Source organism: Prunus mume, linkage group LG2, assembly GCF_029339155.1.
Source record: "Prunus mume cultivar Tortuosa linkage group LG2, ASM2933915v1, whole genome shotgun sequence".
Classification (NCBI taxonomy): Eukaryota; Viridiplantae; Streptophyta; class Magnoliopsida; order Rosales; family Rosaceae; genus Prunus; species Prunus mume.
This window is the reverse complement of record NC_142699.1, coordinates 20072882-20098128: the sequence shown is the minus strand read 5'-3', so window position 1 is coordinate 20098128 and position 25247 is coordinate 20072882. Positions and strand designations below refer to the sequence as shown.

At 37.2% G+C, this 25247-nt stretch overlaps 6 protein-coding genes across 11 annotated transcripts; 2 read left to right on the top strand and 4 right to left on the bottom strand.

Annotated features, from left to right (window-relative positions):
• Positions 1-8994: 8994 nt before the first annotated feature.
• On the bottom strand, positions 8995-13283 carry LOC103321681 (RING/U-box superfamily protein). Of its 2 annotated transcripts, none has more exons than XM_089045609.1 (4): positions 12758-13283; positions 11446-12232; positions 10255-10289; positions 8995-10161 (listed from the first exon to the last, which is right to left on the bottom strand). In XM_089045609.1, the coding sequence occupies exons 3-4, from the start codon at positions 10258-10260 to the stop codon at positions 9277-9279; spliced, it is 891 nt and encodes a 296-aa protein (XP_088901735.1). In that variant the 5' UTR covers positions 10261-10289; positions 11446-12232; positions 12758-13283; the 3' UTR covers positions 8995-9276. The 2 variants fall into 2 exon arrangements, with proteins under 2 accessions (XP_088901735.1, XP_088901734.1); XM_089045608.1 differs by having other exon boundaries at positions 10255-10295; positions 12758-13273.
• Positions 13284-13668: 385 nt separating this feature from the next.
• Positions 13669-15285, bottom strand: LOC103321560 (uncharacterized). 2 transcript variants are annotated; one of them, XM_008223376.3, is made up of 6 exons: positions 14961-15285; positions 14793-14888; positions 14458-14676; positions 14179-14275; positions 14042-14108; positions 13669-13935 (listed from the first exon to the last, which is right to left on the bottom strand). In XM_008223376.3, the coding sequence occupies exons 1-6, from the start codon at positions 15213-15215 to the stop codon at positions 13875-13877; spliced, it is 795 nt and encodes a 264-aa protein (XP_008221598.2). In that variant the 5' UTR covers positions 15216-15285; the 3' UTR covers positions 13669-13874. The 2 variants fall into 2 exon arrangements, with proteins under 2 accessions (XP_008221598.2, XP_008221597.2); XM_008223375.3 differs by having other exon boundaries at positions 14046-14108; positions 14961-15280.
• Positions 15286-15655: 370 nt separating this feature from the next.
• LOC103321559 (uncharacterized) lies at positions 15656-18274 on the bottom strand. Its single transcript, XM_008223374.3, has 7 exons — positions 18115-18274; positions 16866-17076; positions 16603-16665; positions 16434-16481; positions 16283-16333; positions 16024-16087; positions 15656-15915 (listed from the first exon to the last, which is right to left on the bottom strand). Exons 2-7 carry the CDS (start codon positions 17049-17051, stop codon positions 15824-15826), a joined length of 504 nt encoding a protein of 167 aa, XP_008221596.1. The 5' UTR covers positions 17052-17076; positions 18115-18274; the 3' UTR covers positions 15656-15823.
• A 956-nt stretch (positions 18275-19230) lies between these two features.
• Positions 19231-21895, top strand: LOC103321558 (casparian strip membrane protein 1). Of its 4 annotated transcripts, none has more exons than XM_089045152.1 (4): positions 19231-19663; positions 19818-21196; positions 21297-21420; positions 21507-21895. In XM_089045152.1, the coding sequence occupies exons 2-4, from the start codon at positions 20964-20966 to the stop codon at positions 21720-21722; spliced, it is 573 nt and encodes a 190-aa protein (XP_088901278.1). In that variant the 5' UTR covers positions 19231-19663; positions 19818-20963; the 3' UTR covers positions 21723-21895. The 4 variants fall into 4 exon arrangements, with proteins under 4 accessions (XP_088901278.1, XP_088901280.1, XP_088901281.1 ...); XM_089045154.1 differs by having other exon boundaries at positions 19231-19962; positions 20189-21196; XM_089045155.1 differs by having other exon boundaries at positions 19231-19962; positions 20181-21196.
• Positions 21896-22266: 371 nt separating this feature from the next.
• On the bottom strand, positions 22267-23519 carry PNSL2 (PsbQ-like 2). Its single transcript, XM_008223372.3, has 2 exons — positions 22956-23519; positions 22267-22858 (listed from the first exon to the last, which is right to left on the bottom strand). Exons 1-2 carry the CDS (start codon positions 23457-23459, stop codon positions 22760-22762), a joined length of 603 nt encoding a protein of 200 aa, XP_008221594.2. The 5' UTR covers positions 23460-23519; the 3' UTR covers positions 22267-22759.
• A 280-nt stretch (positions 23520-23799) lies between these two features.
• On the top strand, positions 23800-25244 carry LOC103321556 (2-hydroxy-palmitic acid dioxygenase mpo1-like). Its single transcript, XM_008223371.3, has 4 exons — positions 23800-24443; positions 24655-24717; positions 24814-24885; positions 24973-25244. Exons 1-4 carry the CDS (start codon positions 24096-24098, stop codon positions 25087-25089), a joined length of 600 nt encoding a protein of 199 aa, XP_008221593.1. The 5' UTR covers positions 23800-24095; the 3' UTR covers positions 25090-25244.
• The last annotated feature ends 3 nt before the right edge of the window (positions 25245-25247 follow it).

Here is a 25247-nt window from a genome sequence, read left to right as displayed (position 1 = left end):
CTTTTTTTTTCCTTTTTTCTTATTGAGGCTGTAGGGGACCATAAACTGCTGGGCAAACTGGTTTTACAATAGTTAAAAACAAATCCTTTGAGGTGGAAGGGCAGTTTTGGAGGGGAAACCGTGTGGTTTTTGATGGTTGCTGCTTAGTAGGAAATTGCCCAATCCTACTGAGACATAGCGGTTTTTTGGCTTTTTGATGGGTGACGATTCCATTAGAATCCATAACTCACATGCAAACCACTGCCCATTTGCCGCAACTACCCTTTTCTTTCTTTGTTGTTTTCTATGCTGCTTCTCTCTGCTTTTACTTTTCCTCCTCCTCGGTTTTCTTATTAGGTTTGTTAATTAATTAACTTATTGTATATATTTTTCTTACAACTCACACCAGACTCACCACACCCACCTTTTTAAAAAGAATATAAAGATTTTTGATGAACTGGGTCTTTCTTGCTCTGGCCAGGACCCCTTATACTTAACCTAACAGAATTTTCCAACTTTATTACAACCATAATTTAATGCCCATGAAATAAAAGTTGCAGACTTTATTTTATTTCTGAACCACAACATTTGCTGTCCTAGCCAGGGAAAAAAAAAACTGGTGCTGTGTCTCTGTCTCTCTCTGTTTCTCTGCCATGGCACATCTTGAGACACACATATTTCACAGTAGCTTTAACTATACAGCCGTTTAAAAGGACTTGGGGCAGGAAGAGAGAATTCAATGCCCATATCTTTTCTGGTAAACGAACTGAATGAACATTTTGACCCATGAATCAAAACAATTCAACCTTCTTCATTCAATGCAGAAAAAATTTACTTGAAACGTGTCATTGTATTATCAATCAGGATAACAGAACATTACTATTCCTGTTACTATTCCTGTTGCATGTGTTTCTCCGTTCGATGGCATCTTTGCCAGGTTTGAAAACACACCAGAAGGCGGTGCACCGATTACCATCTTTGATCTATATTGGATAATTCTCATCCACGGCCCATATTCAACTGGTCAGGTTCGGTTACTGCAGAGCAGACGACTCTATCAAATCAAAAACAGTGAGAAAATATATAAAGAAAAAGAAAGGGCAAAAAAAGGCCCACACAGCCCAGCAGAAGCACATGGGTGATGAAATTTTTAGCAGCTTAGGTGTCTTATAGTTGAAGAAGACCTCAAATCTCAATCTTCATCAAATCCCGCTATTTATTTCTCTTTCTTGTTTCACATCTATCATTTTGTTTTGGATTGTTTTGGATTTAAAGAAAGGAAAAATGGAAGAAAGCACACGTGGTTGCAGGTAGATGTGTGGTTATGAAATTTACACAGTTGACAAGCCTATGTGCGGCTTCTAACCATGGCTCCGTTATCTTTCTCTTACATTAGCTAAACGTATTAAGATCTTGGTAATTATTTATTAAGAAGATAAGATTTTGCATGGAAAACGATAACCTCTCGATTCCAACTTGATTGGCAACATATTAATAAGACCGCGATTCTCGGCATTAGTGTCTCTAGCTAATGGCCAAATATAAGTAGAAAATTTAGGTCATGTACGTAATTTATGGTAGCTCATGGAGTTCATTGACTTCAAAGAATCTTCTCGTTTTTATACTTTATACCTTCTCTTGTACGGCTTCGTTGTCATGTGTACAATTTACAAAGCAAACAATGAAAAATTCACAATTTGACAGATGTTTAATCATAAAATCCCGGATGGGATTTAACTAGGGAAGTCTTCGAGGGTGCATCTTTCGTACTAAATATGAACACATTTAATGAATTTATACTATAATAGAGAATTATGATCCCGTTGTCAATGTAACATCTACAACCTACTAAGTACAAATGCGTACTGTAGAAAACTCCGGTTTTTGAGACCTAATTAATGAGCTTAATTACGTATTGTTGTTATTGTAAAAATAACATTCTTGGCACAGTTAAACTAATTAACTAGGTGTGAGCTCTTCAAGATACATGTCATTTGTCTGCTGAAAGGGACTTATTGAGTCCATAAACGGCGGCATTTTGCAGCTACACATGCATCTGTTTTGGCCTCATTGTCCTTGTTCAAAACCCATTTGGCTTCTACACGATTTGCTTTTGAATTTTTGTCTCTGAGAGATTTTCCGACGCAGAACCATCAATACCCAGATGAAAGAAACACAGGAAACAGACAATGCATTTCATAATCGAATCTGATATTCTAAAATTACACTGCAAGGCCCATAGGGAATTTTCTCCATATCTTCATCTTCAGAAAAAGAAGAGATAAGTTGAGATATATTTTATTTGAAAGTTGAAGGATTAACGGCCAATAACCAACTTGTAGTTGAGATATGTCCAACTGAAATAGTCCAACAGTCCAACTTGCTTTTCAACCATGTCCTTTTTGTAAGATTCCATCTGGACCGTCCATCGTTCCAACGCAATCAAATGCTGCTGCCGGTCTAGATTTTGCTACCTTTTTCTGATCTCTCAGACCTTTCACTGTTTCTAAAGGATTCACTACCCTGCGAGTCTGCGACCCTGTCTAAGGTCAGGATTTGATACTCTGAACCCTGCATGGCTGCAGCCTAAAGTCAAATAAATACATCGAAATACGAAATCCCCTCAATCAATTCTTGAATCTTGACTAAACAAATAAAGGCATTAGTAACTAAAATCAAGCTAAGTGTTCACTTGACTACAAAAGTTACTATAGCCTTTATAAGAATTTGTTAATAAGGATTAAATATTTGATTGTGATGCAAGAGACAAAGTTGCGCAAGTGATTAAGAATAGTTACGCATGCACTCTAAGGTCTTATACTTGAATCACCCCTTCTCTAATCTTGTTTCGTTATCTTAAAAAATAAATAAAGATTTAACTGTGATTGAAGTAGTGGTGGTAATTATAGGGCTAATGAAACGCCCGTGAGGCTGACTGTAATTCCCAACTCATCAGAATCTGTATTCATCTCTTGTCTCCCCTCGTGTGCTGTGTTGTTAGAAAGTAAGTGGTCATCATATGCTTTATCCAGCAAGGACTCCAAGCCAAAGATGAAACAAATAATAACCCCCAACATGTGGTCCAGGCAATCCAATAGAAAATTCTTATTTACCCAACAGAAAAAAATGAAACAAAAAAATTCAAAAGAAAAGAATGGCGGAGAAAGAAGATTCAGTTTGGTGTGATTATGAATGGTGTTTCAGTGTCCCCAGAGCCCTTACAAGCTGAATTTTCAGAGGGGAATAAAGTCACACAGCACAATGATCTAGAAGAAGGCGGAATGTGAGTGAGAAGAGAGAAGCTAAAGCCCGTGATCAAAGGAGTTGTTGTTGCCTAGTAGTAAAAGGACTAAGTGTGAGAAGAAGATATATCTTTTTGTGGTAGATAGATTTGGCTTTTTTCAGCTTTGTTTTCTTGTCTCCTCTCTTTTAAGTTTTAAACTGCCTTTGGTTAACCAACCCAACTACCTCTAGCAACAATAATATCCTTCCTCCTTTCCTCCTTTCCTCCCTCTATATTCTATATAGCACTGCGGAAAGTAGTGTAATTGATTGCAAAATCAAATACGTGCTCTAAAAGCGCTTCCAACTACCCACGGGATTTGGTGAAATGCTTTCAAAGTTTTAGGGTTTGGTTTGGTTTATAATTTTGGTTCAACAAGTATTAATGATGGCCAAAAGGGTAAAATTTAAAAAGGTTCTTCATTCCACAAGAGGAAGAATAAAATGATAATGGAACGAGGGCCTCTCCATTTGGTCTAAAAAAAAGTTAGAGACATCAAATACTTACTTTGAATCTCGTTTGTTTTTAACAAGTAACATGTAAGTCACTTATCATATTGACATTTTTTTAATGATATTGTGAAAGAAGAAATGTTGCCGACACCGATTATGCTTAAGATTTGCATTGATTCTCTTGTTACTTTCTTTAATGATGGATCACTTGACTTTTAACAATTGATTAAACCCTATAAAGTTATGCAAAAGTTTGCATTGGATCTTGTTTTGAATTTTAAATTAGTCCACAAAAAATTTGGAGTCAATCGACTACACACTAATTCCCCTTCGCCCCATGCAGGTCCCATGGTTTTTAAATTTATACATCCATTTTGAGTGGATTCTTGTAGGTTATGTACTTATGCGACCCTTTTATTTTCTTCTGTGCTTGATATCATATCACAATGGTCATTTTTGCCTTCTTTTATTCCATTCTCCCACCCGTGAACAAAAACCAAAAAATAAAAAATAAAAAACAAAAAACAAAACTTTACTTACTGAAATGTATGTGGTGAACGGTCAAAAGAAATTATGTATACGTACAAACAAATGAATTTTTATGAGTAAAATAATAAATTAATAGTACTTAGATTTAAGTAAGAAATTTACATAATTTAAGAATCAAATCCAGCTGCCACCTTTCTTGTCACGCAATCTCTTTGTTGAAAAATTTGGGGGGATTAGAAAGCTTGAGTTAATAGCATTTAAAACTATCATTTTCGGGTCTATTTGTTTCTACAAAACCTGATTCATGGTGTTGCGTAGCAGGACCAAAATCGATGTGATGGTTAACTACATATTAGGAATTTCTTCAACCTCTCTATGATTAGATAAAGCAAATTTGGATAAATTAATTTAAATTGCTTTATAGTCGTGACACTTGTTTGAGATCATAAAAGCGTCTTACAACTAAGTCAGAGATTCCATGACATAAGCCATGAAATTACATTTGCTTTAGAGAGGGAGACCCCTATTTGAAGCAACTAGCAATTAGCAATTAACTAAATAATTACATTTGGAATTTTTAATATTGTTAAGTGTAGAAGCAAAAGAAACGTCTTGGGTTTTTATCAGTTTACAAATTTGTTCACGTTCACTTGATCATCAAAATTTTATGAATTATATTAGTCTATTATTAATTTTTAAATATTTGGGTAATTAAGTTGGAAAAATTGATAGAAAATGGGGAGAAAAATATAGAAAACATTGTTAGTAGATTTCATTTGAATCAAGCATCACATACCTTTCGCCCATTACAAGCAACAAACAACGAGGGTGCCAAATGCCATCACGTGTGTACACGTAGAGAAAGAGGTTTTAAATTGCAGTCACACTTCAATGCATGTGCTTGTACGTCTCTTCTTCTAGGGTCCGTTTGCATGTGCCAATCTACCATAGGTTTAGATAGCTTTGACTTGTTCGTTTCCAATTACATTTCTTTCTCTCTTTTTTGGGGTCGAGTTCCAATTACATTTCTAGGCAAACCTTTAATCATTCTTCTTTTTATAGTCAACTACAAGTATTATTATTACACATGCATATATGTAACGTAAATTAGGGGAAGTTACTCACAGAAAGAGAAAATCCGTGTGAAAAAATATGTGTGCATATTTGAAATTTCCTCTCTTCAATTGACAATGAGAATTCTCTTAAACAGTAGCAAAAGTAGACGGATAATACAATTACTAACTTGAGTTTACGTTTAATGGTTTCAACTTTCAAGTGGTATGATCAACCACATGTTAATAGGTCACTAAATAAAAATTAAAAGATAAAAAATTGCAACAAATGGTATGATATATGAAATATGTAATTAATGGTTCAAGTTGGTGCTTAATATTCATCCATTACCCTTTAACTATAAATCAATTAGCACTTCATTGTTTGGACGTTTGAATTTCAGATTTGCAAAACGTTTGAAACAAGTTATCTGTTTAGGCTTGGTGAGGGCAACACATCCACATGCGATTTGTGCAACTTTCAATTGATTAGGATTTATATATATCATGAAAAATGTAGGAAAAAGTCTCTATTTTTACCGTTCTTCTTCATCTCCAATTGGTCAAATGCTTTTTAACTGGTTGGCCCATATTTTATGAGGCCCATATCATAATAACTTGGATTGGTATGGATCTATGATACTTGATAAGCACATATCCTGGTGCTGACAAAATGGTCCTACTCCTTGAAAGAATGAGAGTAAAAGTATAAGAAATTTGGGATGCTAGGGCTTTGCAAGCATGAGGCATCAAATGGAAGGCCTCATTTGACAGTTTAACCTATATATGAAAAGGGAATAACATTGTTTTGTTATTTTCGACTAATTACAAATTATCACAAGAAAAAGTTATCACGCGTGACATACTGTGATTGACCGGGAATAGCAAAATCCGTTTCATATAAATGTTTCTCCTCATTTAGAGTAGAACTGAGCCAAAATATAGCTCTCTCTTTGTTACTTTGCCAGACATGGTAAGAAGAAAACCGCAAATTCTGATATTAGCATATTAGTTGAAGACTAAACGATAAAAGTTGAAATTGATATTTGTCACAAGAAGAAAAGATCATAGCGAGATTAGGGTTCTATCAATTTATCAAGATGGCAAATTTGAAATCGACAAAAATGCGTGAGCTTGACATGAGTGAGTGTGACTGTCGTGTGAAGGTACTTTTCAGTTTTCTTATGGAGAAGGAGAACCCTATTCACTGCTAATTGAATCCAGCTCTGCACTTAGGTGAAGAAAAAAAAAGGTTAAAAAGAAATAAATATCCATTGCATGACAACATGGTCGTCATCCACTAGTGTTGTGTGAGTCTTCTGAGATATAAAAATATAAGTAAAAATAGTAGTGTCTCCCCCATGACAAGGTGAGGGTATGAAGCACTGAACAAAAGCAAACCCACTCAAGTTAATTAGCATGCTCTCTACTTTTTCAGCAGTTTCCATTTCATGAATTAATGTTGAGACTACTGGTAATAAGACAGGCTTAACTGAGAGGAGTTAGGTTGCCATTGCCAGAGCTAACTGGTTTAATTACTTGTTAGGAAACAATCCCACATGAAGGAGGCCAGCATGTTGGAGCACTAAGCTTTTGATTGAGACTTAACTTGTAAACAAAACAAAACAAAAAAAAGTTCATCACGCTTAAGTCCTTTGGACCACCCAACCCCACCCCTCACATGCGCCTCACCTTAATTCTTACTTTAGGTTTAAGGATATGCACTCCTCTTACTTTAGGTTTACCCTACACCCGAGGTCTTTTGTTCAATTCCCCTTCCCTCCCAGTCTTTTTTATATGGTTTTTAAAACTTCCTACCTCATCAGGTGATTAGTTCAGAACATGCTTCACCTCTTTAGAAAAGCCAACTGAACCCAAACTGAAATCTAATTGGACCTTTTTTCTTCTTCTTTTTTTTTCTTTTCTTTTTTTCTCTTTTTGAAAACACTGGTTGCGTTCAGTTTGAGCGCCAACTGAATTTGACTTCCAATGCACCCTCCATATCATTAAAGAAAACAGCCACTTATAAAGTCGTTCAAAAGAAAAGGAAAGAAAAGAAAGTAAAAAAAGTGGCACGTCGTTGGATGGACTGCATGATGAAGCTTTGTCAGATAACCTTCCATCAGACGCAATAAAAATGCCATGAAGATTTGGGTGTGATTTTTCTTCCTGTTAATCTTATGACCAACCATGATGAAGTTAAAAAAATCAGTCAGTGGATCAAATTGCAAATTGGGACATCACATTTACTAATTGTCGGCTGCGAAATGATAAGGTTATAGATAGCAACAGTACTAGAGATGTAACACGAGCGATGCCGCCACAAACTGAGAGATATCATATGTGGAAACCATGAAACAAGGGAAGGGTTTTCTTTTTGAAAAGCCATCGAAAAAGTTATGCTTGGATCTTTTTGGTTTGAAATTTGACATTTATTTTGCAATTCAAAACCTTAGCCACACTTTATCACCTTCATTGGGGAACAAGGAAAAAACAGGATACGTGGAAAAAAAATCTGAGACTATAAGGAGGGGGTGTCAAAATCGCAATATTATTCGAAATCTTTGTAGGAGCATAGGGCTTTTATCTCAATGTGGCAAATTGATGCACAAAGAAAAGGACATGAGAACGTGGCTGGTGGCTGAAGGAACCAACCATTTTGATGATCCAAGAGGGCCCAATTGCAAAATATGAAACATTTGGGCATGGGATCTCATGTTATAATGCACAATGTGAAATTGTCTGGGGCAAACCCGACTGAGCACATGATTGTGGGGAAGGGGAAGGAGAAGGATTTTCTGATCAGTGCTTAAGATGGTCCCCTATCTCCCTAGCTAGGGTCCCCTCAGCAAATATCCACTGGCCCATGTAAAAATTTCAGTGGCTATGGAAATTGGTTCCACTGGTAATTTTCTTCTGTTTATGTGGCGGAGGTGAAACTGAAACCTCACATACTGATGTGCTGGTCCACTGATGTAAACCCCTCATTGCAAGTTTGCAGAGGAGAGGACCAATATTGACAATGAACTTGCATGTTTTTATTTTATGAGCTGAAATCTTTGTTCTTATCTGTAAATCTGTGCTATAGTAATATTCGAATTTGATTAAGAAAATAGGTGAGACAGTAGAAAACATGGGGCATCCTGCCTCATGTGTCTACTTTGATGATGTATGAAAGAGCAATGCCAAAGCAAATATATAGCTTCTGGAAAAAGCGCTTTCAACTTTTCTTATGTGTGTGAAGGGTTCTGTTCCTACTGCAATCACACAGAGCACGCAAAGTCTTCAACACCAGTCCTCAAAAACGGTGACTTGTGATTTCAAATTTCAGCCAGTACCATGTACACACATGAAGATATTTTCTTTCTTTCTATCTTTTCCTTTGTGTGGTTACAAAATTTACTGGTTACCGCCAATAGCCATCAAGCGTATCTCCTATCCAGGGAACTAGGACCAATGAATCATGGAGACAAATGATAAATCAACAACTCAATTAGTCTCCACAAATCCCAGTTAAACAGGGTCCAGACAGAGATTGAGCTACCTGGGCAAAAATCAACCTCCTACTTATTTTTAAGGACGTGTGTAGACAAATGGAGGGAGCCTAACCAAGGTCAGAATCATTGAACTGTTTTATTTTAAGATCGTTACATGAAGCATGTCTTTCATAAATTAATAGTATTCCACAATTCTAAAACGATTTCTGGCAATTAATGCTTTCCAAGAACACAAGACCAAAGAAGAAAAAAAAGAAATTAATTTCCCTTTTCTTAGAGGGCAAAAAAGATTCATACACAAATCAAAATACAGAGGCACAATAGCAATGTAAACATACATGTGTCTACTTCCAAGAAGGGTTTCAACCCACAATTTGAGCAAGATCAAATCTATACAAGGCGGCAGGCTATCCAATCCAACCACTGCAGATATATAATCTATTCAGACTTACAACCAAATAGCAGAATTCAAGGATTGCCTGTCGAGAAAACTTTCGGAGTTCCGATTTAGCTATGTATATTCTTCAGTTCTTAATACTCAGGCCTGCAGTCATCTTTGACTTTGAGCTTCCAACTGCTCCCTGGTCAGCTGATTTTCCACTCAAATGCTGAAAAGAGTAAGAGCCACTTTTTCTCAACTGACCTGGAAAATCTTTGCCCAAATTACCTTTCAAAGAAAGATTTTTCTTTATGCGACTTCTGTTAAGCAACAGCATACTATTGCGTGGGGGAGCATGCAAAGCCCCTTCAACACAATCTCCTACCTGCGTACATCCCCAAGGCCTGGATGGCCCGTCATCAGAAATTGGTCTGAGCCGTGGAAAACCAGTCCGCAGTCTTGAGAAGCCTTGCTGCTCAGGGAGATTTTCCTCCTCAAATTTGGCACATAATGGGCAGGGAGGGTCATTTTTACGTGTCTTGGGTGTTGTTTGCTCCAAGCACTCTGCATGGAAGACATGACAACAGGAAAGCACCCCTGTGACTGGCATATCTCCACTTCTTACTATCCTACGAGAACTCCAAGGTGATCTCTGTGAAAGAAACCTTTCACACAACCCGCATCTAAAACCATCAGACATATTATTACATGGTCGACCAGAAATTTCTGCCTCAAATGACTCAGAAACATCTGCAAAATCAATGCTGCTACTCGCACTGCTCCAGCGGTGGCCATCTCTTTGAGGAGTGGCAGCATCAAATTCCGCAAATCCAGCTAATGTAAGGTCAGAAGCCTCTCTTGGAGGAGTTTGTGCAGGAAAAGATAAGGGATGAATAGGTTTGGACATGAATGAACGGCGGCTCGGTAAAGTATGATGAGAAGATAGGCATGCCTTGACTGCAGGTTCAGACTCACTGCTGTCTGAACGGGATGAGGAGGACTCCCCGGTGTCTTGAATTTCTGAGGTTCCCTGCAAGATACCATCAAAGGAAACACAAAATAAATTTATTTGATTAAATAAACTAGGAAATTTGAATTTGAAAGTTAAATTCTCACAAAATACCTCCATGGTAGGTCTAAAGAATGAATGCCCAAAAGCTGGACCTAGCAAGTAAGAGGGAGTGACATTAAATTAATGAAAATAACTTACAACATGAATATTAGAAAGAATGATGACAATCTTGAGATTACTAAATTTCCTTAATAAGTATAAATTTTGAATTCCCTATTTTAGAGGCTGAAGGGGTCTGATTATTGATCAATCGTGGTAATTATTTAAGTAGGTAAGAATAAATGGCATAGGTAAGAAATCAATCAAGAAAACACCTCAAACGACATAATAATGCAACCAAATAATTCAAAATGAAAACAATGAGAATCCCCGTGGATAATGTCAACTGAACTCATGATTCCAGATCAGATTTAACAAGCTTCTAACACTCTTTTTCACTCTGACCCTACACTGCCAACAATAGAGAAGAAAGAGATGCTCCTTAAGTTGCTAGTATAAGTAGATTAAGCATGACAATGGTTATTATGATTGAAGGGTTTTTCTTTTTCATGAATCTAATTAAGATGTAATTAGAGCATAAAGCCAGAGTTATTAAACAATAGAGTAATTTGTGAAAATTACTATAACACTAATCATGTAACACAGAGAAATCAAGATAGAGCAACTGCATATACACAGGGTTGTTAGTAAAAACCAACTATCAAATCACCTAACCCAGATGGTCATCTTTTTGTGTGAAGCAAAAGTGTACACAAATACATGAGTGTGCACACACAGAGAGATGTAAGAAAGAAGGTTACAAGATGTGAGAACTTTTTTACGAGAGACTGCAATGTCTAATTATTTCAAACAATGACCAACATACCATCAAATTGTGCAGTAACAAACAACACACACAAATGTGTGTATCTCAAAATATAAACAATAAATTATAATAATGCAAGATCATTTGCACAAATTCATTTGTACTTGGTAGATTATTAACAGACATAAAATAATATTATAGCTCTGTTCAATCCAAATGAACCACAAAAATTTAATCCACCAAATTGTTTAATCTTTGAAGTTACACGCATAGCAATTGCACTTAGCACATTACTTCTTCATATGCTTTTTCTGACACCAGATTTTAAAGCCAACAATTAGAAATTCATCCCAAAAGCAATCTAATTTATCAGACATCAACATGTGTATGCACGCACAGAAAAAACTGAAATAGAGATGCATTATCAATTGTATTACCTCTCCTTTTTGCAGTTTCATAATCATCTACACTGATTTCCTGTATTGCTGGAGGTGTCCACTGAGGACCTTGAGAAAGGTCAGATGAACTACTTAAAAACAGTGCAGCACCATCAGATGCAGAGTAGTGATGATTATAGAGATTGTTGCCTCTTACCCAGCCCCTACTTCCTTTACTGTTTGATGAAGTAGAAGACCCATGCTGCTGAATACCATCATGCAAACCATACTGTAGTTCTTCAGGTTGGAATCGGAAATCCCATCTCGATGGGGGTGGTGAGAAGCTCGTATTAGTTCGCCAGCAAGGCTCCTCTGGACCCACGGACCAGTCCCTACTGGCCGTATGTGATTCATGTGGCCTTGCAGCCACACAACACAGGGACCCCGTTTTAGCTATTTTTTATAAGACACAAGAAGATTGATTCTATATGCTATCAATCTTCCTAAAGCTCAGCTCACTAATTTATATCACTTACATGAAACAAGTTACATTCACTTATGTCAAGCGCCACTTATCAATGGTACAACATATGATTAGTACAACAATGAATCCTAGAACACCTAACAGCATTAAGTGCTGCAGTCAGGGTGCGAAGACCCACACTTCAAGAAAATTGGACAGTGCGGTAGAACTTCAAATATAAAACAGGCAAACACTTATAAACAGAGGATCAAAATTTCCTCATCAGCATTAACAATACATATTCAGAGTATGTTGCTTACAACTCCAGAAATCTTCAGCAAATGACAAATATTTCAGAATTCTTCAGTGGTCATAGTGGCAACCCTACCAAGAAAGTTCGAAAAACTTTAGATAAGGCAATGTTCAACACAAGTACTCTCAACTCCAAATGTTCAACAAAATAAAACTCCAGAACACAAATACTCAACAAGATACTAATCCATCATCATTTAAATCAACAATATGAAAGCCGATAAATTACATAAATTCCACAAAGCCAGTGACTTTAACTTCAAGTGGGTTCTTAAAACGACCCAAGTTAACTTAAATTTCAAGACTGGCAGAGTGCATTTTTCATATTTTTGTTCAGCACAAGGCCAGGCATCTAGTTCAACCTTATAGAGCGCACAAATTTAGAAAGTTAACAGAGACACATAAGGAGCAGAACTGGTCTTGGAAACACCAAAAGTTCATCAAACAGTATAGTGATACAACCAAAGCAGATAGAAAAGCAAAATCTGAGAACTGAACATCAGTCAAAAACCCTAGAAATAGAAAGCCCCAGTTAGATAAAAATAAATAACTGGTATTTTTAAAACCCAGAAATGTAAATCGAGAAAGAAAGCTTACAATTAGACAATGACGAAGCACGAGAAGAAGCTGAGCTAGGCCTAGGCGACTGGTTGTCGAGTGAGGAAGAAATGAAAACCCTAATATATCGGGGAGAAAAAGGAGGAGCCTATTTAGGAACCTTTTTGCATTAAGATCCTCCCTTTTCTGCATAATCCCATCCAATTCCCTGTTTCTTCTAGCTTAATTAATTGGATTACCTTCCTTTTTGTGCCGTATATTATTTTTTTTCTTTTTTTTTTCTTTTTTTCTTTTTTGCTGGAGTTGAGCAGTTTAATCAATATTTTTCTGTAGGTGGCACTGGCGGATTGGTTTTTTTGTTGTCATTATTTGCATGTCATTATTTCTTCGTCTCTTTTTGTCACCAATTTTGTTTGACTTATTTATTTATTATTTCTTCACATTTATTTAATTAATTGTTTATAGCAATAATCATTTTGTAGAAGGTTGCGTGAGCTAATGAAATTATATTTTAAACACATGTATTTATATACATATATTTCCGGGACCAACCTGAGCAGGATAATATAATTATATATCTTAGATTGAATTACATATTGCCAAGCCTGATGAGTTTCTGAACAATAGAATTTGTTTTATTCTAGTATGATTAAAAAAAGATTTATTTATTTATTTATCTTGTGAGAAATTGAGCCACATGGGCTAACTATTGCTTGCTTAGAAAGGCCCAAGCCCAATAATGTTAAGAGGATATGCAACAGTTTGAGAATATTTCTGTTTCTTTCATTCCAGGCGGTTGTATTCAGGCTGCTCATATGTTAGCTAAACAAAACATGCTTTAAAATGCATCTCCATTGTAACATGGAAAGAAGAGGCTCCCCTTTGGTTGGAGCCTTTCCTACTTGATGATGATACTGTTGTACCTTCTTAATTTGGTTAACGAATTCCGATTTGCGCGAAAAAAAATAATTTCAAGTTTTAGACTGCTCCAAATAGCAAACCATCTATGGCCTTGTGTTATTGTTACTTACAAGCTATTCCAAAGAGTTGAGGGTTTACGATAGAGGCACTGGACAAGGAGGTCATGCTAAGCTTAACATCTGAGAACCCAGACTTGGATATGCTCCTTCCTGTTTCCCTGGTGAGATGACAGCCATCAGCTAGGGATTGTTGCAGAGGATCGAGAACACTCTGTACAAATCTGAGGATTGTTCCATCTGCACCACCATAACCAGTTGCTTACTTCAGAAAATGACAACCATATATAACACCTTCTTCCCCTCAATTTCCTCAATGAATTAGAAATTGGGTTCAGCTCACTACCTACCTTTTGCAGCCACATGCTCCACAAACAGGTAAACTCCACCTGGTCTCAGCACTCTCTTTATCTCTGAATATAACACCAAAAATGAGCAATAAGCAACAACCCACAAGTCAGGAATTTTATGCAAAACCATTACCTTTCAGAGTCTTCTCAACATCCTTAACAGAACACAATACAAGGGTTCCCACAACTGCATCAACTGAAGCATCATCTAATGGTATAGCCTCCCCAACCTGGTTAAGATTAAGCATTTCCAATATGTCACAAACAAAAAGCAAATTTCACAAAGAGGGGACAAATACTAGAAACCGAAATTCAAAAAGTGCTTGCAGGTCAATAAAACTTGCATTATAAGAAATTATACATTGAATGTTGTAAATTCAAGCTTCATAAATTAATAACCAGTTTCACATACTGCTTGTACAAACTCAAAATTCGAAAGGGGCAGACCGGCAGCCACGGCAGCAGCCCGAGCATACTTTTCCATCTTTATATTAGGATCCACACCAAAAACCCGGACACCACTACCAGCAGCATAGTATCTAAGATTAGGACCAGTCCCTATACCAATTTCCAACACTTGCTGAGCTTTTCCCTTCAGTTCAGCGAACAGCTCTGCCTTGTAACCTGCGATCTTACTCATAAAATGAAATCACTAACCTCATTGAGAAAGAAACATTTTCTAATTAATCACTAATCTCAAAACTTAGTTAAATGGGAACTTTTAGTATTTACTAATTAACCACTAACCTCGTCTTCATAAGATTGCATGGAGGTGTTCAAGACTGATGCATAGAACTCTTCATACCAGTCTGGTCTTGGAGGATGAACTTTTTCTAACATGGCCTAAGCATGCATCACACAATTTTAAAAAAAACCACCAAATTTTCTATGAAGTGTCCAAGGACCAGTACGTACCGTATAATTATCAGAAGGCAATTTGGAAGCGATGGAGGTGGCGGGGCAAATTGGGAATAACGATGTGGCTACTGCTGCTTCAACGAAGCGCCTTCTTCCGCACGAACATACGCCCCTGAAACAGAACGAGTCCGGCGCGAGTGACGCGGCCGTTGAAGCAACTGAGTTGACTCGGGTTGGAGAAGAATCAGAACGCGATGTGATTAGGCCACGTGGCGCGATGTTGGATGAGAAGGGAATGGTGTGAAGGATCATCTCTACAATGGCCAGTGGTGTCTGTTTTCTTGAGTGGATGGTGCCATGTCATGGAATTATTATGTTTTCCATGGCCAACGACAGCATAAACTCTGTCGTTTTATCTTGATGATACTTCTTGTAAATAAAACCAATTGATTTTCATTTTTCATTTTTATTTTATTTTTAAATTAAGATAACAGTATATACATTAGATAGTTATGTTCTATAAAAATAGGACATATTTCTGATTTTGTTTTTAATTTTAATTTTTTAATATAAATAAATGCAAATTTACTATATTATCCTCATTTAATTAATAATTTCAATTCTTAATGTTTGAATTAACCAAGCGCATTTTTTTTTTAAATATTTTGAATGTTTCACCATTCTCTGCCTTTTACTTTATATATATAGATTCATGGAGCTCTCTCTCAATATGAGCAATCCCACATCAGAAATTTAAGTAAATGAAATGTCATATCTTCATCCAGTGTGTACATGATTCATGTTAAATGTTACAACTAGTACAAAAATTTGGCAAGTTTTATCTTTATTTGCTCTGGCACCTTAAACAAGGTGAGATCTGACCCTCAGCTTCAACGTTCAGAATGTGCAGCAGGCAGTAGCTACTCGTGGTGGCGGCTCTGATCCTCATCTGCTGTGTTACTGCTGCCACCGTCTACTTGGTCCTCCAAAGAAGTGTTGTCATTGCCGCCATCTAATGTAGGAAAGAGATAAAGGAGTTCAAGTGCTGAACATGGTTTTCTAACATGTACAAGAAGTTTATTGGTGATGTTGTTGGAAATTGGTTATTGATTCCACGTACCGTCGCCGTCGCCTGCACGGGAATAAGATGAGCGCCTTGAACGCGCTTGCTGTTGTGGTGTGGGCTGATGACAACAACAGACAAATATAAGAGATAAAAACCATGTACTGATGTATAGCAAAGGATAACAGGAGAAGAAAAGAATTCCTATCTACGTTACAGTTTTAGTTTTTGCGCATGGTAATGGCTGATCTTTCAACCCCTAACAACTTCTAGCCAGCTTGAGGTAAGAAAATCACGGTGCTATCATCAAACACACCTGCAGCTTTGGGCGGAGTGCTTCAAGTGGTCCTTTTGGCTTTGCTCCTTGCTGTTGAAGAAGTTAAAAAGAACCAAAGATAGGCAAAGAGATTAGGCTTCAAGCCTTCAGAGTTATAGCAACTACAATCTAAGCAAATCCAAATGAGTACCTTTCCCAATGCCCAATCAGCAGAATCAAAATAAGCACGCTCATGGTCCTGACAGAAAATTCAAATTGCTTGTTGGTGGCTTTATTTATCTCAATAAAGATAGAACATGATCAGAAACTTCAGAAAGGGGAGCTTGGGGGTAAAGAGAGAGAACAAGGCCAACAATTACCTTGGATATCAGTGGAGGCTTCCTTGGTAATATGCCTCCATACTTTTTCTTAATTGTTGCCTCCTGAAGAAGACAAAATTGTAGACAATGATCCTACTGCATAACTTCAACTATTGACCAAATGAAGCAAGCTGATGATATATAAAGAAATTTTGATGCAAAAAGATCATTTCAATGAGACAGACAGTTTGCATTAACAGATAACAGGGCAACAGGCAAGAAATTTCAAAAAGTTTAGAACGATTTGCAGAGCAGAGTTGTACCTCCTGCTGGGGTGAAGGCATGGGATTCTCATGATTTTCATTTGAAGCTTTTAGGTCTTCCTCGGCATTGTCACCAGCACCTTGATCCTTAGGAGCACTATCGGCATTGTCACCAGCACCTTGATCCTTAGGAGCACTATCAGCAAGCTCTGGCTCCTTCACCTCCTCCGTGTTTGTATCTGACATATTTTTCTCTGGGCACAGGTGACAACTACAGAAACAAAAGAATCCTTCTACTCAATCAAAAACAGATGTAATCAAATCCAGTCGTATCATTGCAATGTCCAAATAAGTGAGCAAGTTCCTTCCGTCTTTAAAATCTCATAACAATTACTTTTAGAAAAGATAAGCCTATGAATTGGTGCAACTCCAATATATCAAATCATAGGCATGCACACAAATGTCTGTAAATTGGCCCAAATATAACCCTGTAAACAAAAATAAATACGACTATGTTGATAAATGTTTCATGCCACAAAAACGCATTAAAGGAACCACCCCAATTCTATAAAACTAGACTGGGTTCGTCTTGTCATATTTGATTATCTCATTACAATTTTTTTCCCCCAAAGGCTAGTCAAAACTATGCTTTTTTTTTTTTTTGTCTATTCTATTCTGGTTGAACATCAAGACTATTTTACACAAAAGGAGGTAGCCCTTCAACAAGGCCTCCCAACTCCCTAGCCCGAACCCAACATCGAGGATCAAGATACAAGAAATATGCCTGTTCATTAACTTATGACCCGACTGAGGATATAGAAAGGATCAGCATCTTGAAAATGATATAGAAAAATGGAAAAAGAAAGTCAACTTTTCGAGTGAGAAGAAGCAAAACAAGTTGAAGCAAATCGTCCCGCACTTACCATATGCACCATAAAAAAAAATTAAAGAAAGACGATGGCATTAGAAAACAACTAGAATTTAAGTTCATATACATGCAGGCCTTTACAATCATTTCCCACTTCTTCACAAAACTTTTCAGTTTGTGGAAAAGCACAACTAAAAATATGTCTCACTTGTAATTATCAAGAATCACACTGTACAGACAAGTTGGATCAAGAACCTTTAGAAGAACCCAGAAACAAGCATGACCCAGATGAGAGATACCAGTGACTTGTAACTAGGCAGCTGAGTTCTTTGATTTACAAATTACAACACAAATTTAATAGCTTTCATCAATGAATATCTATCAAGATTGTTCAAGTAGGCAAGACTAATAGAACTGAAAGTGAAGGTGTGGATCGTTTACCTGATCAAAGAGCCGATAGGGAGAAAAAAAGCCGAAACGGGGCGATCCGATTGCGAAGTAGAGGCTATCAGAAGAACGATGCCTAGAGATTACGCTACACGACGCACATCTCTTAAGGGTGGTAAGAGTAAGTCTTGGGCTGTGTAAGACTTGAGTTGAGGCCTTGTTGAAACCGTATGGAAATTGACTGGGTTCAATTCGATTTCCTTTGGGCCTTATTTTCATTAAGATGGCCTCATATTTGCTATTTTATTTCAAACGCAACAAATATTTCTAAATACATAGATATTTTCTTGGTCCAATACTTACTTAATTTTCTTGAATTTGAGATGTGTTCAATTTTTTTATTATTATAGTATAACCGATAATCTAAATTATAAGGAGATGGAGTTTTCTCATATACACTATCAAAGATGTCAATGGGGGTTCGAACATTCAATCACTGATCTAGAAGTCAATGTATTTTTTCACTAAGTTAGACTTCATTAGTAAAATAACGTTCAATATTAAGAATAAAGGAATAAAAATACTATAAGATCAGGTTTAATTTGTCAAATTTCTAGTACACACGAAAAAGAACGTGTTAAAATGTTTTTTTATTTATATACAAATGATATTGGTGAGGAAGGATGTGAACATAGAATCTTGAGTGAAAATTAACAGCTAGTAAAACTTTGTAAAGTGAGAGGCAACAAAAAGGAGGCAGAATAAAAGGGTTGAATGAGTCCAACCAAAGTACAAAAAATATATATATATCTGCTTCATCAAGACCAAAGTTGATAAAGAAAAGGGGTTATAATAATTACCAGGTAGCCAATGTCACCCCCCATAACCATTTTCGTCAGTCTGGATATTGCCCATATTCTATTACATCACAATGGCTCTCAGCAAAAGATACAGCAACATGTGCAAAAGATACAGCATTGCAATGATTTACAGCTAGCAATAACAAGCATTGCATCACAGAGAAGAAAAACAAGTAGCAAGTAGTGGTGTAGCACGCAAATTTATTGCTTCCCAATCTTTTATTGCATTATGCAGACATGATTTTGGCAAGTGATAAGATTCTGTTTCCAAGATGTACCGAATGTAGAAAATCTTGTTGCTAAATAAGACCATAGCTAAAGTGGATATGAACCAAATCTTATTTTGATTTGCTGTATGAATTTCAAGGCAAAAATTGGTAGCCTTTTCTCTTCTTTTTCTGGTAAAATCCTTGCTGCCCACGTCTCTGCATTAATTGGTTCAACTCAACAATCCAAATCCACTGATATATAGCTGAAACAAGTTTCCTATATATTCATACTGGGACTGGCCCATGGATCATTTCCTTCTTGTTGTAATGAGCCAAACTCCAATGCGGTTCTTCTTTTTCTCCCCCTCCTTCCAAATTCCAACCCAACCATTCCCACAGGACACTGCAAGTTTTAAGACCCTGGTTGAAATTGGATTATGAATCATCTCAGGTCTTGCATGTAAGTATGAGATAATATATATGTGATGCAGCCAAGGATGACTTGCCGGCGGCTACTACTTCTCTTGTTTATAGGTACATAAAATTTTCATCAAATGTGACAACTTTGTTTCTAACCATGCTCTGCAATTTTAGCAAGCAATAGAAACAAGGAGCCTTCTGTTATGCACACTGAAATTAGCAAGAAGAATGAAAACACTAATTTAATTTGTTTTGTATCCAATACCAGATGGTCCAAAAGTTTTATGTGTTTGTAGTAGAGATAATCGGCAAGTTGTCCATGGCTACATGTCTATCTCATGCTTACATGTTAGATCAATGATGATAATGATAATGAAGAGGGAAGAAGCCCTGATTGAATGATGTACATGGCAGTAAGTTTTCTCATTTTTGCTTCTATAAAAATCCCAACTTTCTCATTTGTGCTTTTTTGCAAGTACTTTCTGACAAAATGATCCCATGTTTTTCCTTTTTCATTTTTTGATCAAATCCCATGTTTTTTTTGTTGATTATATGGGATTTTCATGGTGTTTGTTATATACATGATGGCCAATTTTTATTTTATTTTTCCCAATTATAAAGATTTGTGAAGTAGTGCAGGTCCAAAACAGCAAACAAATTTCTACTTGTCAAGATTTCACTAAGCAGAAAGTCCTGTAGCTCATGACATATTGTTGCTTCTTCCTCCCTTTTGAGCCAAGGGGTAAGGTTTTCAGGTCCATTTGGTTAGGCCCTGGAGCTGTTTGCATTGCATGTATTCATGGGAAATTTGGACTTGCTGTCGTTGCCAAGTTGCCTTGGGCCTAATGGCGCCTTTTTCTTGACATACATTTTCAACCTAAAAGACAACATATTACATATGTTTAAACCCTAAGCCACCAAACCCACTAAAACAGTGACAGCATACTCCACAAGCATAAAGATCATGACTTCACTTAGCAGTGACTTGATCATATTCCTGATTGGCCAATTTCCTATGACCCTTGGCATGTCACCAAGAGAAAATTAGTAGCGCAAAATTTGCACAAAGCCTTGTCCTAATGTCATGGCATTATCTGTTCATTGTTGGAGTTGGCAGAAGGCTGTTTGTTCAGAATTAAATATACAGCAAGTGAGAGCCGGTGGGATTGCCTTTGTCACTAAACTCCAGCTTTACCAGTGAGATGTCATCATTCAGCCTATCACAGGCTTACATATGGCATGCTCAGGAGAAGCATACATACACAAGGCAAGGCATTGAAACCCAACATACAAATTACTATAAATGCATGCCTTCCCCTGTATCTATCTCCACAACAATATCATCAGTCTATCAAGTACACAGTACAATTTCAAAACTCCCTATACTTTCAAAGAGAAAACCTAAGTAAGAAAAATGAAGGCAGGAGGAGCAGTTGAGGCTACTGATAAAGAAGCCTCAAAACCAATCCCAATCCCAAAAGTAAGGGTGAGCAGAGTGCTCTCTGTTCTAGACTTCACTCTGCGGGTAATTGCAGCCCTTGGAACATTGGCAAGTGCAATAGCTATGGGAACCAGCCGGGAAACGCTTCCCTTCACCGCGCAGTTTGTTCGATTCAGGGCTCGTTACAAGGATCTTCCCACGTTAACGTAACAATCTTTAATCTTTGCAAAAATGATTGAACTACTATTTTCTTTTCCTCAAGAAAAAAAGGCTAAAACTTCGTACATGTGCTTTCATGTCACACAGGTTTTTTGTGATTGCAAACTCAATTGTATGTGTCTACCTTGTGCTTTCTCTTCCTTTATCCTTTGTCCATATCATCTGGACTGCAGCCAAAAACAGCAGGATCGTCTTGATCATCTCTGACACGGTAATATATGCTACCTTAACTGACTATTCACTCAAATATATATTCTCTGCCAAATTCTCAATTATATGTACTCGAATTTTGTGAAGGTGATGATGGGGCTTGTAACTGCTGGAGCTTCAGCAGCAGCAGCCATAGTGTACCTGGCACATTATGGCAACTCCAGCACCAACTGGTTTGCATTTTGCCGGCAATTCAACAGCTTCTGCGAGCGCATTTCTGGGTCTCTCATCGGCTCCTTTGTTGCCATTACTGTACTCGTACTCCTAATCATCATGCAATCTGTGGCAATCTCTCGACGCTGATGTGTTGAAAGGAACTGCTGGTTGGTATTAATGTCATCTTTTCGTGTGAATACAGTACATGGGTTTGTAAGTGTGTGATATGAAAAAATTTGCTCCTAGTACCTTTCATTTACACAACATAAAATGTACGTTCTGTATATTTATTTGAAGCAAATCTGCAAAATCTTGTTACATTTTTCTTTTGCCATACTGCAATGTTGTCTACCGCTAATTAAAACCAACATTTGTCGCAATGAATTTATGCATAGGTGTGTGTATGGATGACAATATTGATTTGTATGCACACCTAAACCTAATTAAAGAGAATGAGTGTGATACAATAAAATGCCATGGTTTATCCTTGTTCTGATTTTTCACCCTGAAACTTCTTAATCTGCATAGGCATAGGGTATGCATGATACTATCATGCAATTTTTTTTTCTTTCATGAGGAACTTCTTGATATTGTGATCACATATACTCGATGTAATATATGTAGGCAGCAATGGGATGACCCTTGGCACATCTTTAGGATGAAAATACATTACGACTGTACAACATACAGATCATTAGCACATATTACGACCACAAATCCTTTAATCATCTTGCAATTACATGAAACTTATATCTTAGATATTGGAGGAAATTAAAAATATGTGATGAAATAGCTTTCTTACATATGATTTTTGGCTTTTGACATTATAGCTCATTCTAAGCAACTGCAAAAATTAGTCACAAAAAGGGCTTTTAACATTACCATAACTAAACCGTCTCGGCACATGAATCCTTAAGTTTTTATTCCTGTTTGGGCATATACTTGTAGGATATTAACTGTTTTTCTTTCAGTTAGATCTCATATGCCTTCTCATCTGTCATAGAGATTTGGCAACATATATTCTAGTAGTGGCATTACCGTTGCGAGAGCTCTAAACGAGCCATGCGCTTTTATCTATCAACTAACCATGCGCTTTTATATTTACCCAAATATATTTGGTTTCAATCCAAAGCATTGAAATTTGCAATCATGTAGCTCCAAATAAAAACATCCAACACCTTGTACTAGGCCAACATCGCCACCAGATCATCTATTGATTTCAATGTCTTCTCGTAGTATAGGTACGATTCATACACCTTTGGCGTTCGAACATAATAATCAAACTGCAATACAAACATAATCACATTCTAATCAGATTAAAGAAAAAAAATCACCAATATATAAATACACACACAATATACTTTAGAGTAACAAATCTACCTCTGTCATGTTATTCACCAACTCATTGGCCGTCTTAACATACTCTTGACGGCGAACATCTGGCACCAGAGTTGCTGCATTTTTCAGATCCTGAGAAAGATAGGCCGACTTTAGGCGAATGTAAAATATGACATACCTCCAAGCCATGGCCTCCAACATGTCCCTAATGCTGTGCAGCCCTTCAGCTGTTTGCTTAATTCTAGCCACTGCATCTTCTGGAGACAATCCGGGCTCAAAAAAACGTTCCCTTATAAACGAACGAGTGCCCCAATTCTCGGCTAGTCCAAGTGGGGTGGCAATGCCATGTTGGTGCACCCCAAGTGCCAAGGAAGTGCCTAAAAATGTTGTCACAATTTTTCTTCGACTTGTGGCATTGTTTTCTTCTTCTTCTGCTCCTGGAAGTGAGGCTTTGATGGCTGGGAGTGAGATTTTGCAGAGGTAGTTTTGGGGTTTGGTGATTTGGGCATGGAGGAAGGTTGTGGTGGTGTTGGTGAAGCTGCTCATGGCTTCTGGTTAAATGCAGACAAATTTCCAATATTTCATAGAAGTATGATGGTTTTTGTGGATTCTTGGGCAGGTTTTTGTGGCTGACCATGTTGCCCGTTAATCCAACATGGACCTCACTTTTTGCCACGTGGCATTCATTATCTTGTTTTTGGGTGAGTGAGGGAGAAGTTTAGGTGGACTCCACCCACATCCAAAAGGCCGAAAAAGATAAAGAAAGAGGCCCAAACCAGGAGGCTGGCTTGAGTTGAGACATTGGGTCATTTTTAGCTAACAATATTAAGCCCAAACTCCTTTTCATAATAAATTAATAAATTAGTTTGGCTCTTTTTTTGTTTGTTTTTTCTTTCTGGGTCAAATTCGTTCGGCTGGTGGTGAGATTGTTTGTTTTCAGTGGAGATCGAGTCTTTGGTTTTCTTGGTATTGTCTGATCATAAATAAATTCAAGGGTTCTTTTGTGAACAAGCTAACTAGACGAGGATTCATTAACTTGGCGGGTGAGCTTCAGTTGTTTGTGGTTGCGTTGCGTACGAAGAAGGAAAGTTTACTTTTTTGTGGTTGACGAACGAGCCAATAAAAACGACCACCTCCCTTTCTTTCCTCCTTGAACCCGTCAAATTTTCCCGATAATTCTCAATGGGGAAGACTGGATTGTTCGATCTTGAAAAGCACTTTGCTTTCTATGGAGCTTACCACAGCAACCCAATCAACATAGCGATACACATGCTCTTCGTTTGGCCAATCCTCTTCACGATTCTTCTTATCCTCTACTTCACGCCCTCGTTATTCAGTTTTGGGTTTCCGCTGTTTGGGAGCCATGTTGTTCTGGTTTTCAACATCGGCCTCTTGTTGACTTTAATCTATTCGGTGTTTTACGTCTGTTTGGATGCGAAAGCTGGCTCCTTGGCTGCTCTGCTTTGTGTTATTTGCTGGTTTGCTAGCTGTTTCCTTGCAACCCAATTGGGGTTTTCCATCTCTTGGAAGGTAATTTCTAGAGTTATTCGTAGTTTCTGTCGAAAGATGTGATCTGGGTTTCGTTTATTTTGTGAAATTATGTACTGTTTTTGAACTTTTTCTTTAAATTTCAGTCATTTGAGTGAGTGAGGTTTTAGCTGTAAATGATATTGGTGTTATTTGTATGTCTAGACTTTAGAGTTTCATTTTAGGTCATCTAACATTAACAACTTATTTTCAGGTTGTTGTGGTGGCACAGATTGTGTGTTGGACTGGGCAGTTTATTGGCCATGGGGTTTTTGAGGTATTAAATATTTTATTTCTAACTCTGTCTGTGACTTCATGTCCTTTTTGTCTTCATACTCTTGAGATTTTATGTAATGATTGTAATCTGCCGCAGAAACGGGCACCAGCTTTGTTGGACAACCTTGCACAAGCCTTTCTAATGGCTCCCTTCTTTGTTCTGTTAGAGGTAATTTTGATGGATTTTTAACTTCTTGTTAGTTTGATTTTTCACTGACTTGACAATCATGATTTATGCGTTTTGTTATTGCTTCAGGCTCTGCAAAGCTTCTTCGGTTATGAGCCATACCCAGGGTTTCATGCAATAGTTCAAGCAAGGGTTGATGCTGAAATCAATGAATGGCAAGAGAAGAAGAAGAGATTGATCTCTTAGTCTGTGTAACTGAATTTAGGTTTCAGTGATGTTAATTACTTTTACTGTATTTTATGGGAATGGGAGAAACAATGCCAAAGCTTTTATCTGGTGTATAGTGTACGTGTTGTGGCTTAGAAGCTTTGAAATAAATATACCACCTGAACTTTTGAGAATGC